Below are 18,990 nucleotides of genomic sequence, written 5' to 3'. Positions count from 1 at the left end.
CGCATCCAGCTGTCATCGCTGCTTAGGCCAGGGTTTCCCAAACTTGGGTCTCCAGCTGTTGGGTCTCCCACTATCCCTAGCTAGCAGGACCAGTGGTCAGGGGTGAGGGGTACTGCAGTCCCAAAACAGCTAGAGATGTGACTCCGGAAAACCCTGGCTTAGACCACCTGCGAGGTGTAGAACCCGACACTGTACTTGGGGTACAGTAATTTGGATCCTTGTCCCTTCAGAGCTAATAAAGACCAACTTCTGATCAGGCTCAGCAATGTTTTTGGGAGAGAGGTGAACACAGCCTTTTTTAAAAGAGGGGTTTCTTATATTTCTTCCTCAAGATGATTGGGTGACCAATCTAGGATACTTTCCCCTGGGCAGCAGGAGTGAAACTGAACAAGTGATGGTGTAAGGACTCCAGGCATTTCCAGATAAGACAGTTTTCTCTGCTTAACCAATTTGAAAAATGACTTGGGCAGCCTTCATGTGGACATTGGAAGGAAAAAATCCAACCCACTGCCCATTTCATTCCAATGATCTTTGTGCACTGATTCTAGAGTGGCCTTAGGATAATCTTGCAAATGAATCAGCAACCTGGTGTTAGGTCTGTTGCATCAGAAGTCCTGACGTAGACCCAAGTTGTCAACAAATCTGTCCTGACCTGGCACTGCTCTGATCTCACCAAGAGACTATAAAGCCTAGCACCAGCCAACGTAATACTTTGTGAAACGGGGGAAGAGATGGAATTTCAATGAGCACTTTAAATTAAGCTACCCCCCCCCTTTGCCACGGGTTTTCAAAGGACACCCAAAAGGTACAGATCGGTCAAGAGGTCTTAAAAGTCTTATCAAAGGCAGCGTAGTAGATGTGACATACCGTATTTTTTTGTCTATAAGACGCCCCCATGTATAAGATGCCCCCTTTTTTAGGGGCAACAACCAATCGCCAGTCCACCCTCGGCACTATCCGTGTATAAGACGCCCCCTAATTTCTGACATTATTTTTAGGGGGGGCCCTAGTCTTATACACTGAAAAATACGGTATATTGCAAAACCAAGATACTGAGATGCATACTGCAAACACCTACACACAGTCACTTTCAATGGGGATGCTGTGGAATGGTTTCACCACCGTTCTGGCACATTTAGAGGCAGTGTCTTCTTAAAGGTTCCTTGCTTGGCCCCTGTAAACAAGGGAAGGAGTGTGATGTAGCCTCTGACCCAATGCTTAAGCCCAGCTTCAGCTATGTTCTGCTTCTCTGGCTGCCCGAGCAGCTTCAGAAAGTTGGGGATACTGGACTTAACAAGGTGGTCAATATGTACATGGAATTACAGCCTTCACAAATGCCAGCTTTTAAGAAGTCGCCCGAGGGAAGATCTACCCCATTCATATAAAGCACAGCCAATGCACATTTAAAGCACACAACGTGCCCCAAGGAATCTTGGGAACTGTAGTTTCCTCCTCAGAGCTACAATTCCCAGCAGCCTTAACCAACGACATTTCCCTGGATTCTTTGGCGGAAGCAATTTCATTCATGGCTCAGTAGATAGAGTATGAGACTCTTGATCTCAGGGTTGTGGGTTCGAATCCCATGTTGGATGAATTCCCACATTGCAGGCGGGTTGGACTAGATGACCCTCGTGGTCCCTTCCAACTCTACAGTTCTATGATTCTAAGTTATGCGCTTTCAATGTGTTTTGGGTGTGCTTCCAATGTATGCTGCGGATCTGCTCTGAATCCACCCAAGGTTTTCAACACAGAAAGATGACCAAGCTATCTCTTTGTAAGATGTTGCTACTCTTTGTTGTTGTGGTGTATCTGGAGACCCGCAAAACACAAACACTGCATAAGTGTATTGAATAAATATTAAGCCTAAGTTCCAAGAGTTCTGAACAACAGGTGGCACCACGCAAAGCACACACGCATAAGCTGTAGCTTGCCAAGCCTAACACAACCCACTGGCCACATCCTGCGGCTTAGCAAGTGGTTTAACTATCTGTTTTTGCTGCCTACCTACAAACTGTCAATCTGCGATGGGCCATCATGCATGGCTGGCAAGATGCATTCACTTTGGCCACAAGTTAGTCGCGCAAGACGGCCTTTAAAAGCCCTGCATAAAAATTACTTATGCAGCAAAAGGCAGGTCTTTTAAAAGACAATACAGTTACTGAGCAATTGCAGCAGAAATTATTATTAAGAATATTTGGCAGGCAAGCTAGCATTAAAGACAACGTGATGGTAGAAGTGGGAGGAATCCATGTATCAGAGTCTCAAGTGTTACAAAAACCTAAACTAAACTAACTAAATGCTGATGCTAACTAAAACTTATCAACCATAATGGTAGCTCCTATAACCCCAGGAAGATTAGGGAGAACTGGCAAACAAAACAGATTAAAGTAATAACAATGGCTCAGCATTCATCAAGCATTCGTCATAACCTTCTTTGGAGCAACTCTAAATCTTTCATCTGACAGAAGGAAGACAGCACCAGTTCTCAGTTATCTAGAAAGCAAGGCTCCACATCAATGCAAAATATTCTCAATCACTTTAAATCTAACCCCTGTCTTGTCTTTAAGGGAGACAGAGGTACGGCTACTGTCAACTTACGATTCTATGACTTCTCACACAAGAGATAATACCCACCTTACAATGACAGGCACAGATTTGTAACACAAGCAAGTGTAAATTAGCTTTTAAAAGCGACGGACAGAATTCACAGAATTCGCTAGCACCCCTTTCCAATAATTTAGTCAAGAAGCAATATGTGTAATTAGATGTACTGACAATAGGGAACCGGAGCAGGTTTTGGTAAGGACTATATCACAATTAGCCAGTACTGTACATACCAAGTATCAGATAACTAAACAGGTCTTCCTGGAGAATATACCTTTCTGGTGACGGGTTCATTCACTGCCACTGTATACTGTATGTTGTATTTTTTTTTATTTTACAACAAAGAAACGGAACTACCTTCTCTTCCCCCACAGCCACCTACAACCCCCCCCCCAATCCTCTGGGCTGGGCTTGGAGGGGCTAGGAAAGGTCAGTCCTGTCCCAGCCTACAATGTTCAGGGAGGTCCCAGACCTTCAAGAGAGGCTTCTGAGGGTGAACAGGGAACTGCAAAGGGAGACAGGATATATACTTTCAATAACTCGCCTGCATTAATTCCTCTTACGGTCTAAGCCAACGATACCAACTCAACAAGACTAGGCTTCCTATAAGCAACTGTTTGGATCTTGCATGTGATTCTATCATCATGTATCTGGTGGCAAAGCAACATCTTTCTGAAACAGCCCTTCCCATCTCTACGGTGGAAGGAAATTAAATGTTGTACAGTCGTACCTTGAAGTCAAACAGTATCCATTCCAGAAGTCTGTTCAACTTCCAAAACATTTGGAAACCAAAGCCTGACTTCCGATTGGCTGCAGGAAGCTCCTGCAGAAGCCGTGTCAGGTGTTCAGGTTCCAAAGAACATTAGCAAACCGGAACACTCACTTCCAGGAGCCAAAACGTTCAACTTGCAAGGCGTTCGCAAACCAAGGTATGACTGTACAAGGGTTATAATCTGAAACAGACACCTAAAAAGAGGCAGCTACCGGATCTGACATTAGATTGTATGTACTAGATTTTTAGGTGGACAGCCTCCTTAAATGTTTGATAAATGTGTTGTGTTTGCAATATCATTTTTCGCCAGCACTGCTTTTGCCTCAACAATGCAGCAATCGCTCATGGTTAAAGGGAACAATGGTCATATCAGATAGCACGTCCTTGTTCCTCTTATCAGTCAGATGAAGGAAAATAGTTGATTGCTCTTTAGTTATCTGACTACCATCTTTAATTCAAATTTCCTGTCCTCCTCTGACAGATGGTTTTAACTCGATAAGTGTACAGCCAATAATAGTGCCATATTTTACTACCAAAGAGTTGCATTGGGTTGTTCCAAGCGCCTGCTGTAACAATGTTAGCCTAGGTACAGCATGCCTACTAATAAGTAAATTGCATTGAGTTCAGTAGGATTTACTCCAAGGTAGTGTGTTGCACAAGGCAAATTGTGAGTTGCATAAGACTGTTCAGCTGATCATATTTTATCTAATCAGCTAAATATATGAACAAGTGTCTTCCTCTTGTAGGCAGCTCCTTTCTTCACAATGGGAGCAAAATACAGTCATACCTCATGTTACGTCCGCTTCATATTACGTTCTTTCAGGATAAGTCCTGCGGCGACCCAGAAGTACCAGAAAGGATTACTTCCGGGTTTCTCCACTTGCGCATGCGCAGACGCACAAAATGGCGTCACGCGCATGCGCAGAAGTGGCGAATCGCAACCCGCGCGTGCACAGACGCAGGTTGCGTTCTGCTCATGTTGTGAACAGGCCTCCGGAATGGATCCCATTTGCAACCAGAGGTACCACTGTAATAAGTAGAAGATCAGGAAGTAGTTTCCCTATCCGAACAAAATAGGAAACTGTATTTAACTGAAGACTTCTTAATTTCTCAGTTTGTTCCCAAGAGCTACATGAGTAACCAAAAGACTTGTTCATGTCTCAGCTTATTAAACAGAATTAGGATCATCCAAACACAGTGTCCCAAAGGGCAGGTTGCTTCAGCTGCAACACCAAACCAGTTTGGCATTTCTGGAATGAGCTCGGTGCTTGCACACTCCCCACCACCAAATTCACTTGACTAGCAAATTCCTGGGTTTTGGAAAACCATAGTTTGCCACCTGAACAAGCCTCACAAACTTCTGGAGCATCCTTGTACCACTTTGTACCCTTCACAGTCAAGGTTACGAACTATGCAGAGAGCCACCAACTTCAGAGGAATGCTCTTCAGAAGATCTGTCCACTATAGATTCATCAGCCTTCACAGCAGAATCTATGGAGATCGCAAACCTGTCGTCCTCCAAACACAAGGTGGGTTTCTTACATCGAGAGTTTGTCTTGCATTTAACAACTTGCCTGGTAGCCAGAACCAACTGCAACTTCCATGCAGGCAAGTAAGCAGGCTGGCAGAGGAGACACAACCTGCTCTACCCCTCTTCTGCCAGCTTGCTTAGTTTCCTTGCTTGGGTTCACCTGCAAGGCTGGCTTACAGAAAGATGCTCCCTGTCCATTTAGGTCTATACCTCTGAGTTTAAGCACATTAAAAATAGTGCTCAGGGTAGCTATTGATTATCTCCTCGAGACTCACGCAAAGATTGCCTTACAGAAGTGGGGCAGATCAATTTTTAAAAGATGTGACTATCCAGGATCAATATATTTTGCCAACAAGCTAAAATCACCCTGCACAGATCTTCAAATATAACAAAAGCATTCTGACTCAAACACCACCTTGACTATTCCCTACAGAGCTATTCAGCTGCTATGTGTCGTTAAACACAGGCATCCATACCTTAGGGAACATTTATAATGATGCTTCTTTCAAATCCTTTGACACTCTCTGGTGTGAAAATGGACTTCCCAGCGGTCAAGCACAGAAGCACCATCAGATCAGAAACTGTTTTGGAATGGTTTAAGGATGAAACTAAACCCAAAACCAATCTTGTATGCCATCTGGGTTGCAATGACAGAAGAATTCAAAAACAGTGACAGAGAAACAGGTTTCCTTTCATGTTAGTCAGCTGAGTATATGTTCTCCCAGAGAGAATAAGGGATTTGAAAGAATACTATTCCTGCAATTATCTTAGCAAAGATATGTCTCATACAATATGCTTTAGCACCTATCGCTTGAGACAACACACACACACACACACACACACACACTTGGGTAATACATCTCATTTGGATTCAAGGCAATTTCAAATGATTAAATATTGTTAAGCCACTAAAAAGACAAAATGTTTGCTTACACAGAGCAATTTAAAATCTTCAGATGTGACATTCCAGCATATGAGCAATAGCCTGTAAGATTCCATTCCACCATTTCAAACAGGCTCTTCAGAGGAGTGAATAAACCCTATTCTAATAAACACATTTTGAAGCAATCATGAAAGCTAAAAAAATAATCTAGTAAACACACACAACCCCAGGCCCCAGTTGCTCTCCAGCACAGAACCATTATTCAACAACTTTCTTTTTTTTAAAGTGATGGTTATAAATGCTTGGTTTTTTGTGCATTAAAGGGAAAATTAGATAGTTCATATCATACAAAATTACACCAGGAGGCACTTCCCTCAAAATTCTACCATGGATTATATTCTGTACATAAATAGCTTGTGTGAAGGACAAACACTGGAGTGATATGACTTTGGTCTTAAATACTATTCTACTTTACTCGAAATGAACTAACATGCTACACTGGCACAGTCCTGGATTAAACCAAATTCACTAAAACGCAGAAGCTACTTTCTCTCCCATTACCTAAAATTTAAAGGGCTAAAAAGGATCTATGAATTTCTGGTGCTTTACTACACTGATAAGTGCACAGGTATTTTGATCCGACAACTGCAGCTTTCCATAACATCATTGACAGAAAGTGTCAGTGGGACAGGGAAAACTATTTAGGGTACTTCTATTTGCTTCTTAGCTTCCAGGGATCCTGGTAATCCAATTAAGGAAAATCATACTTTGGGCTCACTTTGGGCTGGCCCAGTTAAGCACCTCCACCTGCCTGAGGGAAGAGCTTGAATGTTGCCATAGGAACAACAGGGCAATGATGCTCTCCAAGAGTGGGTAGACATTACCCCAGTTCCTTGCCTGGTTGAAGGTGCCATCATCTGGCAAATAGAACAACAGCCTGGGTTAGTCTGTGTATGAGGCGACCTGGGAGCTGGGCTTTCTCTGTGCTGAAACCAAAAATGATGGCTTTGGGAAACGTGCCATAAACCTGATGGGGGCACCAAGATCTATTGGAGTGTTAATGCTGTGAGCCCTTCCATCTTACGCTCAGGTTGTACATAGGTGTAAATAAAACCTGCCTGGAACATGTGAAGAAAGAAGAAGAAGAAGAAGAAGAAGAAGAAGAAGAAGAAGAAGAAGAAGAAGAAGAAGAAGAAGAAGAACAACAACAACAATAGTAACAGTAATAGTAATAGTAATAGTAATAGTAATAGTAATTCTTTTGAGCATGTCTTTGAGAAATAGAATCCCAAAGATTTTCTGGATGTGCGGAATTTTGAGATGGTTAAAAAAAAAAACCACCTCAACATGGTGGCCCTTTGAAAACAATACAGAACACATTAAAAATACAATAATTAAACAGACAAACAACCATCTGTAATCAATGGTACCATAACATTTGACTGCTTAGTGCATAGGGTGATATAGAGCATTTATACCCCAATGTCGAAGCAGCAAGAGACTTCAGAAGTCCCAGGACTTACCCAGGATTCGGTTTTCTTACAATGAAGGTCAGTGGAGACTGTGGTGTCTTTAAGATGTATGGTTCACTAGTAATCACACCTCCCAGCCCTTGCAACAAATCAAATTCACCTTAAGATGAACCGGCAGGGAATTGTAATAATAGCTGGACATTCTTCTCCCCCACTACAGCTAAGCACACTAGACTGATATGGGCAAGTGTGAGGGGAGATAGCCATAACGCTTGTGATCTAGTACATATTGTGGGCTTCTTTGCAAGTCTGGTGCCAGGACACAGTCCTGTATTCAAATAGGTAAGTTTCATGAGGTCTGAGGACACTGCTCTCGCTTGTTCAAAGGGCACCAGAAGATTTATCAAGGCTAGTCAAAGATCAACGTTAACCGGCATTGTAATGGTCTTAGGGGGAATCTCAGGGGATGCGCTATATTCATGGCATCAAGACAGGGTAACAGGTGTGCGTGCAGGAGCCAGGCCCTGTGACCAGCAGGACTTCGCAGGACTGGGGCCTTCCTAAGTTTGTTCTGGAGAGGCAAGGCACGGCTGCACAGGTGAGGCCGATTGGTAACTCACAGCACCTGGTGGCAAGAGCCGGGAATGGATATAAGGTCAGTATTTCCCTTCGGCTCTTTGCCACAGCAATACGTTTCCCGCCTTGCTGCATTTGGCTGCTTGACCCCTTGCCTCTTGATCCTCGGACCCTTGATTTGTGACTCCTTGCTTCTTGATCCTCAGACCCTTGGCATCTTGACTCCCGGCTCTGTGACCCTCGGACTCTTGGCTTCCGGACTCCCGTTCCTGCTCCCACCTTGCCATCTTGGCCCCGGTCCCGATGTCCCCAGCCAGGACTTCATTTGCCCGTGAACTGGACCGTGACACAGAGGAATCCCCTCTTACGCAGGGGTTCTGTTCCCAGGACAAGAGCAAGTGGGGATTCCCCCATTCCATTCTGCCCCCTTTTGACAAGGAAAACGGCGCATGCATCAGCAGGAGTGTGCTGGTTGCATGCAACTGGGGAGACGCCCGTGCCTAAACAATGCTGCCAATGTGCTACTGTGCGCATTATACAGAGCTTCCTGTCAATAAGACGACCATGAATGAAACAAGTTATGCCCAGGCCTGTGAAATACTAGCAAGCCAGCGGATTTTATTCAAGGAATACACCAAATGCATTTGGCTCCATTTATTGTTGAAGAGGTTCTTAGATATCTGCGGCCTCATCCTGTGAGCAGCATGCATCAGACCTGCCTTTTATGTAAGGTTCTGTTTTTAGCTTTTAATCATTTTGGTTTTAATCTAATTCTATAACTTGCTTTGGATTACTTTTTGTAAAAGAAAAGCAACTAATAAGTGCTAACAACAACAGTAATAAATAATAAATAATAATTGTTATTGTTGTTACTCTCCTCCATATTCCCCTCTTCTTTTCAAGCCACAATTTTTAAGTTTTGAATTGATGTTGAAAAATCCTCTTTAGCCATACATGCTGAAAACACATTACCTGCTAGTAATTGATATATCCCTCGTTTTTAAAGAAATTTCTCAAACACATAATTGCTCCAATTTGCATTCTCTTGATTACTTTATTCAACTCCTTCTCCATGATTTCCTCCCCCTTTCCCTTTCCTTTCCTTGTGTTCTCTTAATTAAATTATAGGGGTTATTTTTAGACTCAGTGGGCCTTTTATTTTATATCTTATACAGTAGTGCCAAGTACATGCACTTAGCTAATAAATACTAACACTGCATTATGCTGGAAGCCGTTTCAGTTTCAAATTTCAATTTCGCTGCAGGAACCTGGACGTAACCATGGTTCTCAAATCCACAGCTTAGGCGCATACTTGCATTCATTTTATCTCAGGCCGGCAATGGCCATACACAAGTGGGGAAGGATGTGTAATCTTGGAGCATAAGATTCTCCTAAACCACATCTGTTTTTCCTTGTTGCGCACAGACGATAGAGCAGGGATAACCAACATGGGACCTTCCAGTTGTTGTTGAAACTCCCAATTGCACACAGCCTCAATCAACATAGCCAATGGTCAGAGATGAGGGGAACCGTAGTTCAACATTTGGAACGTTGACTACCCCTGCTATAAAGTGTAAAAAGGTAAAGGGACCCCTGACCATTAGGTCCAGTTGCAGACGACTCTGGGGTTGCGGCGCTCATCTCGCTTTATTGGCCGAAGGAGCAGGCGTACAGCTTCCGGGTCATGTGGCCAGCATGACTAAGCCGCTTCTGGCGAACCAGAGCAGCGCACAGAAACGCCATTTACCTTCCCGCCGGAAGGTAAGTATTTATCTACTTGCACTTTGATGTGCTTTCGAACTGCTAGGTTGGCAGGAGCAGGGACCGAGCAACAGGAGCTCACCCCGTTGCAGGGATGCGAACCGCTGACCTTCTGATCGGCAAGTCCTAGGCTCTGTGGTTTAACCCACAGCACCACCCGCATCCCATGCTATAAAGTGTATCTGATGTCAATAAGCACTTTGGACTCCAGATCACACAGTTTTAGCTTCCTTTTAGATTCCCAATGTGGGGGCACTATTATGTTTTTTTGGGGGGTGGGGGTCTTACAGGGCAATCCTATGCATTTATGCTCTCAAGTAAGTCTAATGAAATATAGTGGTACCTTGGTTCTCAAACGCCTTGGTACTTGAACAACTTGGAACCAGAATGCTGCAAACCCAGAAGTAAGTGTTCCGGTTTGCAAACTTTTTTCAGAAGCCAAACATGCTCCGTTTTGAGTGTTTCACTTCCAGTTTGAGTGTTACGCTGAGGTTTGTCTGTTTTTGCTATTTCTTTTGCGTTTTTGTTTTTGTGGTTTTTTGTTTCGTTTTTGTGACTTAGTGGAACCCAGTTCAGCTACTGATTGATTGATTGATTGATTGTGTGACTGCAGCACATTGTTTACTGCTTTCATTCTATGGATCAATGGTCTCATTGGATAGTAAAATTCATGTTAAATTGCTGTTTTAGGGGTTGTTTTTAAAAGTCTGGAATGGATTAATCCATTTTGAATTACTTTCTATGGGAAAGCGCGCCTTGGTTTTGGAACGCTTTGGTTTTGGAACGGACTTCCGGAATGGATTAAGTTTGAGAACCAAGGTACGACTGTATAAAACATGCACAGGATGTCAGCCAACTTATTATTATATTTATTGTTATTTCTGAAATCTGCATACCACAATTCTTCCGAAGATCACAGGGCAGTTCACAACAGGAAAATACAAAATGAGAACACAAAATACGTAATACAAACAAAAACAAGGCAATAACCCCACTCCTACAAACACATTTAACTTACCCAGGAGTAAGCCTCATTAAATTCAATGGGACCTACTTCTGAGTAGATATGCATAGGCTTGCACTGTCCTGTTAAATTTCTCAGACCACTGTTTATCCTCAACGCACTTTCAATTCTCGTCAGTGTATTTTCTCATCACGGGCCAAAGATGGTTAACATGCAGCTTGGCACTGTTCCAAAACTTTCCTTAAGTATGCTGCAACTAACCTGAACACTAAGGATAGCTTAGTAACTACTCCACAGATCACATAAATGTTTTCTCTTGAACATAAGCTGCTTTAGACTGCAACCCTAACTTCCCCTCTTACCTCGAAGTAAGCCCCACAGAATCCAATAGAACTTACTTCTGAGTGGACGTGATTGGGATTCCGCCGTTACTCTCAATTAAAGTACACAATGACCTTGTTAAATTTTAAATGGCACACAATGACCTTGTTAAATTTTAAAAACAACGCACAAACATTTATAGGTACATGTATATCATTTGGAAACTGGTGGGAGTGCAGACCCAAGAATGCACGTTCTTGACTTCTTGAAGTTTGCCCCCACAAAACCTTCTCTCAAAGAGAAACGGCAAAAGTACGGATGCGCACCACGTAATGCAATCACTGAGTTGGGATCCAGAAAAGGGATCCTGATTTTGAATGATTAAAGCTGAGGCTGGATTATTATTTTTTTACTAAGATGTTCACCGTCTCCCCCACCCCCACACAAAAATATTCAGGAACCCTGGATTCATTATTTTATTAGTAATAAATAAGAATTCTGCAAGGAAAGCCAAAATTCTGCTTGATAATGAAATAGAACACCAATATGATTCATTTAGTAACTCAGGCTTGGTTTCTATAGTTAGGCTGAACGGAACACTCACATTCCACCAAATGCATTAATTGGCAATAAATCCCTTTGGGTCATTATACCAATCATATCCAAAATTCAGCTGCACAAAGAATACACTAGCTAAGCCAGCAAATATTATTCATGTGATAATCGTTGCACATTACAGGCATCGCCGTAGTTTCGGTTCATTGAACAGCTAGTAGCATAAGCTTAATTTTTGCACAACGCTGCGATAATTACACGGTATGCTTGCTATTATTTCCTACAATCTAACAAAACTATAATGAACATTTTACTGTACAGCTAGATGAGTAACCCTCTTGTTTTTGTTTACAATCCATCCTAAGGAGTTTTGTGAATGTGAAACATCTGAATGGCGAAAAGGATGTGGTATTTTGAGCAGAAGGGAAGGAAAGAAAAGTAAAAAAGTTACGGGGTGCTATGGAAAAGATCCCCAGCTTATACAGAACATCACAGTTTAAAAACACTGCCTTGCGGGTTGCAATCCTATCCCTGCTTACCTTGAAAAAAACCCCACTGAATCATTGGGGCCTACTTCTGAGTAGACGTGGTTAGGATTGTAATGTTAGTTATTGTACAACCTTGACCCAATGGAAAAGGAATTCAATCAGTTAAGCACCTTGAGAACCAGTAGCCGATTTCTGTTTTGCTGCCTAGTACCTGCTGTGATAAAGGGACGCGGGTGGCGTTGTGGGTTAAACCACATAGCCTAAGACTTGCCGATCAGAAGGTCAGTGGTTCAAATCCCTGTGACAGGGTGAGCTCCTGTAGCTGGGTCCCTGTTCCTGCCAACCTAGCAGTTCAAAAGCACGAAGTGCAAGTAGATAAATAGGTACCGCTCCGGCGGGAAGGTAAATGCCGTTTCCGTGCGCTGCTCTGGTTCACCAGAAGCGGCTTAGTCATGCTGGCCACATGACCCAGAAGCTGTACGCCGGCTCCCTTGGCCAATAAAGAGATGAGCGCCGAGATGAGCGCCACAAACCCAGAATCGGTCACGACTGGACCTAATGGCCAGGGGTCCCTTTACCCTTTACCTACCTGCTGTGATTCTTGCACAGCAATGCATAAGGGGTTTGATCCTGGCACTGCTGCGTGCTACACCAGAAACTCCCTACCTGCTAATTTCTTGCTCAACTTAAGTAGGATACTTGTGCAGCAGGTCAGAACCATTGGTCCTATGAGGCATAGGAACAGTAGAAGCATTTGCCCCCTTCACACTTTATAATCGCTTGAAGGGGGTTTGCTGCAATTAAGGAGGAGCTGGGCTGCACTGTTGCCCCTGATGCTACACAACTTACTTCTACCACCACTCAACATCTACACAATGACTTCAGCAACACCTTTTTATGCAGGCTTTCCAGGCATCCCGGAAGCCTGATAATGAAGAGTTTCCATTCATAGTCTTCCCCACTACACACATCCACACATAAGGGTTGGAGAGGCCATGAGAAACTAGTTGCGCCATCCCTTTAATCACGTGAACCCGGGGCTTTCAGATTGAATGGAGGGAGCTTTCCAGCACTAGGACAGCTGAAAAACCAAATATTGGCCAATTTCAAGGAAGACATTGAACTTGCTTGTTTAGAGGTAATACACCTTGTAATTGTCAAAGACAGGAAACAAACCATGAGAAGTGGTCAGCCGCATTATGCCTTCTGTGTGCACTTTCTGAAAGCATTGGGTTTGACCATGGCAGAAAACAAAATCCTGAACCTTCATCTAATACAGTGGTGCCCCGCAAGACGAATGCCTCGCTAAACGAAAAACCCGCAAGACAAAAGGGTTTTCTGATTTTTAGCGGCTTCGCAAGACGAATTTCCCTATGGGCTTGCTTTGCAAGACGAAAGCCCATAGGGAAATCTCCGGGGACAGCGGGGAAGCGCAGCGCGCCTTCTCCTCTGTTCCTGGACCTGTCCTAAGGCTTGCGGTGGGAGGTCTGGGAACAGAGGGGAAGGCGCGAAGGGCTTCTCCTCTGTTCCCGGGGCTTGCGGTGGGAGGAGGGTTTTTCCTCCCCACCGCCAACATTCAGAACAGCATTCTGAATGTTGGCGGTGGGGAGGAAAGCCCTCCTCCCACCGCAAGCCTTCAGGACAGGTCCGGGAACAGAGAAGTCCTGCAGGGCTCCCCAAGCTGCGAATGTCTGCCCCGCGCGAGGGGCGCTCTGCTTAAGATCCGCAGCTTGGAGAGCCCTCTGGACCTCTTCTGAAGGCGGGCGGGGGGCAAAAGTCTTTGCTCCCCCCCGCCTGCCTTCAAAAGCTGTCCGGGAGCATTTTAAAATCGCCCCGGGACAGCGGAGGAATTCTCCGCTTTCCCGGGGCGATTTAAAAGCCCCCGGGAAGGCAGGCAGGGGGGACAAAGACTTTTGCCCCCCGCCAGCCTTCAGAAGAGGGAGACTGGAGAAACGCCTGCCTTCAAAAGCCGTCCGGGACAGCGGAGAAACGCGCTGCGTTTTTCCGCTCTCCCGGGAAGGCAGGCAGGGGGGAGCAAAGACTTTTGCCCCCCGCCAGCCTTCAGAAGAGGTCCAGGACCTCTTCTGAAGGCGGGTGGGGAGCAAAAGTCTTTGCTCCCCCCCGCCTGCTTTCAAAAGCCGTCTGGGACAGCGGAGAAACCCGCTGCGTTTCTCCGCTGTCCCGGACGGCTTTTGAAGGCAGGCATTTCTCCGCTCTCCCGGAGTCCAGGACCTCTTCTGAAGGCTGGCGGGGGCAAAAGTCTTTGTCCCCCCTGCCTGCCTTGCCGGGGGCTTTTAAATCACCCCGGGACAGCGGAGAATTACTCCGCTGTCCCGGGGCGATTTTAAAATGCTGGCGGGTGGCAGCTGGCGGGTGGAGAAGTCCTCCGCTGTCCCGGGGTTTTTAAAATGCTGGCGGGCGGCAGCAAAGGCTTCGCTGCCGCCCGCCAGCATTTTAAAATCGTCCCGCGACAGCGGAGAAGTCTCCGCTGTCCCGGGAAGGCAGGTGGGGGGAAGCAAAGACTTTTGCCCCCCGCCGGCCTTCAGAAGAGGTCGGGGGACAGACTGTCCCCGGACCTGGTCTGAAGGCGGTTTCCATAGGAACGCATTGATTGATTTTCAATGCATTCCTATGGGAAACCGTGCTTCGCAAGACGAAAAACTCGCAAGACGAAAAGACTTGCGGAACGAATTAATTTCGTCTTGCGAGGCGCCACTGTAAAGCAAGGCGATTATTACGTCAAGAGTGCACCCTTGTGCATCACTTGATACAGGCAAGTTATATGATCGCTCTGGAGAGATAAAGGGTTGTTTGGTGCTAGAAATATATTAAATATATTTCAATCCCCTGTGGTTCCTCAAAATCGACTCTTCGGAACTGAGAGACCCTCCAGTACCACCTGGGATGTGATAAAGCGGTGCAGCAGGACTGGCAGAACTGGCAAAACTCGGGGAGAGGGCTACCTTACACATGCAGAAGTATCTTTCTGTTTTACAGAAGGCACACTTAGATCCAACTCACACAGCACATATTATTGCATTGTAAGTATAATAGATAAAGGTGATTAAAGACAAAAAAACAAATTGCCCACAGATGCTTCTTCATGTTGATCAGTTCACTGCAATCTAAACTACTTTACCAAGGTGGCACAAACCACAATTTGAGCAGATATAACACCAGAGAGGGATGCTATGTCAGGCAAGCAAGCAAGCCAGCATCTTCCATTTCCCCCCCTGCTGATCAACTTTGTTGAATTGAAACATCCAAAACAGAGGGGTAAGGTTTAAAGAACTCCAAGATTAGTTCAGCAGTCATACCCTAACGGCAGTGTGCAACTCATTAAAAAGACAGCAGTACATATATATAAAACCAACTAAAGCACGGATACACTATCTTCTGTTATTTAAGTTTATGCTGAATTTAATTTTGTAAGATAAACGGGTACCATACACTAACCTCAACCCTTTCCATGTCCTAACCTCTGAAGGCCTGACTGAGGAGTTATGTCTTCAACTGCTTCTCAAAAAAGTATAGCGCTGAGGCAAGATGTACCGTATTTTTTGCTTTATAAGACTCACTTTTTCCCTCCTAAAAAGTAAGGGGAAATGTGTGTGCGTCTTATGGGGCGAATGCAGGCTGCGCAGCTATCACAGAAGCAAGAACAGCAAGAGGGATCACTGCGCAGCACTCCCTCTAGCTCTTCTAGCTTCTGGCTTAGCCCCACCTCCCGCAAAAGCCCCCAAGAGCCACGCTCTCTTTAAAGAGCCTCGCAGAATGTGTGTGCGGCTCTTGGGGGCTTTTGCGGGAGGTGGGGGAAGCACCACACATATGCTCCATGCGGCTCATGAAAGGGAGCGCTGAGCAGAGCCTGGGATGCATACAGGCTCTGCTCAGCACTCCCTTTAAAGAATTCCCCCCCCCCCTTGCATTCCTCCTCTAAAAACTAGGTACGTCTTATGGTCAGGTGCGTCTTATGGAGCAAAAAATACGGTATCTTAGTGAAAGGATGGTTTTGGAGCAGTTACTGAGAAAGCCGTGTGCGCCTGCTCCTCACAGTAGGTCCCCCACCCCCATATCCCAAGCACCCATACTGGGCAGCACCCAACACAAAACAGGAGTCTGCAGCAAGCAGATCAGGCGCCTGGGGCGGCACACATTCCCTGCCCCCAGGGGTGGAGCCAGCCACCTGCAGGACGGGACGAGCTGGGGCAGGACACTCCATGGGGCCTCCGAGGAGTCTGCCTGCCCCCTCCTACTCAGCTGCCCTACAACTGAGGGAGAGGTGGCGGGCGGACCGTTTGGGGCAACGCGGAGGCTGCGGGCGCCCAAGTCACTGCGTTACTCCCAGGAGAGACATGTGGCTCAGGCACACTGCAGGCCCCGCGGTGAGTGCCGCCATTTTGTCACCCCCCTCAGTGGTGACACCCGGGTCAGCCCACCCCCACTGCATCTACTTTCCTCCACCCCTAGTCTGCAGCCAGGAAAAAAAGCAAATCCCTGTGTGTGCAGACAGAAGTTCTTTAGGTAGATGCACATGATATTTTCCAGACCTCAGCCATGATCTAGTCAGTGTTGAGGCAACAGTCACTGAAAAACTCATCATGCTGACTGTGGACAACAGTCTCTGAATGTAACATATAAAAACAGAGATTAAAACGTATAAAGGCAGCTCCAAAATGTCTGAAACCGGTCGGCATCAATCAAATTCCCACCTCTAGAAAACTGAGAATGTCACCACCATAGGTGTTTTCATTATTGCTGAATAAACCCAACTTAAGAATTGTATTTTCCACATAGTACATTGCCCTTGTAAGAAATAAGGAAACTACCGTATTTTTCCGTGTTTAAGACTAGGTTTTTTTACCTTAAAAATAATGTCAAAAATTAGGGGAAGTCTTATACACGGATACATCTCCCCCCATTTTCTTAAATCTGAGTTCCCCAAAATAGGGGACGTCTTATACATGGGGGCGTCTTATAGACGGAAAAATATGGTACATTTCCCATACCAATTTTTTTTAAAAGGAAAAAGCATTTCACATTAGCAAATAGAGCACCACTAAAAATGACCAAGTCAACTCACCAAGCTCATTGAGGCTCTGAGCAGCTTTTGTTATCTCTCTGCTTCCTCCCTGTAGCTGGCCTTGAAGTCTCTTGCTGACATACAAGATGCGCATTATTCTCCGCAGCAAGTCACAGGAAACCTTGATAGGAAACACAGTTTAGGAATATATTCAATATGCTACATTATTATACAGTTGTTAAGTACCAGCTGTGGAAACACAGTACACATTTCTGGCCTGACAATAGGCGTATATGATCACATTATGGTTCCGTTCATGGTTTGATATCATCTGGAATACACTATCATAAAAACACGCCACAGAGGGTTGTAACTACAAGCTGCTCTGCAGGGATGGAAGGGTGTTTAGTCACAAATGCACAGCGAGGGAATTCTACAGATAAAGACTGCAGTTCTGTTGTGTTAAAACCATGGAAAGTCTCGCTAAAGACTTCAAAAAGAAGAAGGCAAAGGCTTAAAATGTGCAAGTCTCTCTTCAAAAAAACCCAACCCAAACCAATTCTGGGGAGCGGGATCTAATTCTGCATGCAAATTTTCACAAATCAGCACAACAAACACATTATCCATCCTTTTATGCAGGAGCCTGAAGTATACAATCTTGCGGGGATTCTCTCCCCGATGCTTTTTAACATCTTTATGCGCCCCCTCGCCCAGCTTGCCCGGAGTTTTGGGCTGGGCTGCCATCAGTATGCTGATGACACCCAACTCTATCTGTTGATGGATGGCCATCCTGACTCGGCCCCAGACACACTGGCGAGATGTCTGGAAGCTGTGGCTGGATGGTTACGTGGGAGCCGGTTGAAGTTAAATCCTTCGAAGACAGAGGTCCTCTGGCTGGGCCGGGACGATATGGGATTGAGGGGGCAACTCCCATCTCTTGCGGGGGTGCAATTGGTGCCAGCACCGTCCGTTAAGAGTTTGGGTGTAATCTTAGATACCTCCCTCTCTATGGAGGCGCAGATTACAGCTATAACAAAGGAGGCATTTTTTCATCTCCGCCAAGCTAAGCAGTTGGCCCCTTATCTCTCTCGCCCTGACCTAGCCACAGTGATCCATGCGACGGTCACCTCCAGACTGGATTATTGTAACTCGCTCTACGTGGGGCTGCCCTTGAGACTGACCCAGAAACTCCAGCGGGTGCAGAATGCCGCGGCGAGACTCCTTATGGGGTCTTCACTGCGAGATCACATTCACCCAGTACTATACCAGCTGCACTGGCTCCCGGTGGAGTACAGGATCAGGTTTAAGGTGCTGGTTTTAACCTTTAAAGCCCTATATGGCCTAGGACCCTCGTACCTACGGGACCGCCTCTCCTGGTATGCCCCACAGAGAAACCTACGGTCTGCAAATAATAACATCCTCAAGGTCCCAGGCCTCAGAGAGGTTAGGCTGGCCTCAACTAGAGCCAGGGCCTTCTCGGCTGCGGCTCCAATCTGGTGGAACGCTCTGTCACAAGAGACTAGGGCCCTGCGGGACCTGACATCTTTCCGCAGGGCCTGCAAGACAGAGTTGTTCCACCAGGCCTTTGGTCAGGGCGCAGCCTGACTCCCTCCTCTGGCAATCTGCATAGAATATTGCTTAATTGGTTGCCATTAATTTGATTTTAATTAATTTTTATAATGAATATTTTGAATGTGTGATTATTTGATTGTTTGATTATTTGATTATTGTTAGCCGCCCTGAGCCCGGCTTCGGCTGGGGAGGGCGGGATATAAATAAAATTTATTATTATTATTATATATACAAACTTTAAAATGACAGTAATCAAATTTAAATTCAGTCTTGGTTTATTTCCTGAAACCAATTATTGTAAGTTCCTGGTTTTAAATGATATCTGAATGCAGTGCTAATAAAGTCCCTACTCAAAATCTCTCAAAACAAAATTTACTTATTTAGCCATCAAACATACTGAGTTATAGCCAACTTTCCGCAGGTTTATAAGAATAAACCAGGGGTATAAATGTGTGGCTTTTGACGTCC

At 45.2% G+C, this 18,990-nt stretch overlaps 2 protein-coding genes across 5 annotated transcripts in view; both read right to left on the bottom strand.

The window, feature by feature from the left end:
* Positions 1-18,990, bottom strand: part of BCAP29 (B cell receptor associated protein 29) — a 920,634-nt gene that overhangs the window by 812,915 nt on the left and 88,729 nt on the right. The window lies entirely within an intron of this gene.
* The window catches only part of COG5 (component of oligomeric golgi complex 5), a 172,004-nt gene that overhangs the window by 134,334 nt on the left and 18,680 nt on the right, over positions 1-18,990 (bottom strand). For all 4 annotated transcript variants that reach the window (XM_083701441.1, XM_083701442.1, XM_083701443.1 and 1 more), the window contains exon 6: positions 17,011-17,131. In XM_083701441.1, the coding sequence (XP_083557567.1) occupies positions 17,011-17,131 (121 nt within the window). The remainder of the gene's footprint in view (positions 1-17,010; positions 17,132-18,990) is intronic.

This window comes from Podarcis gaigeae (assembly GCF_964106915.1).
Source record: "Podarcis gaigeae genome assembly, chromosome: 10".
NCBI classification, from domain to species: Eukaryota; Metazoa; Chordata; class Lepidosauria; order Squamata; family Lacertidae; genus Podarcis; species Podarcis gaigeae.
The sequence above is the reverse complement of the archived record's forward strand: the minus strand, read 5'-3'. Positions and strand labels throughout refer to the sequence as shown.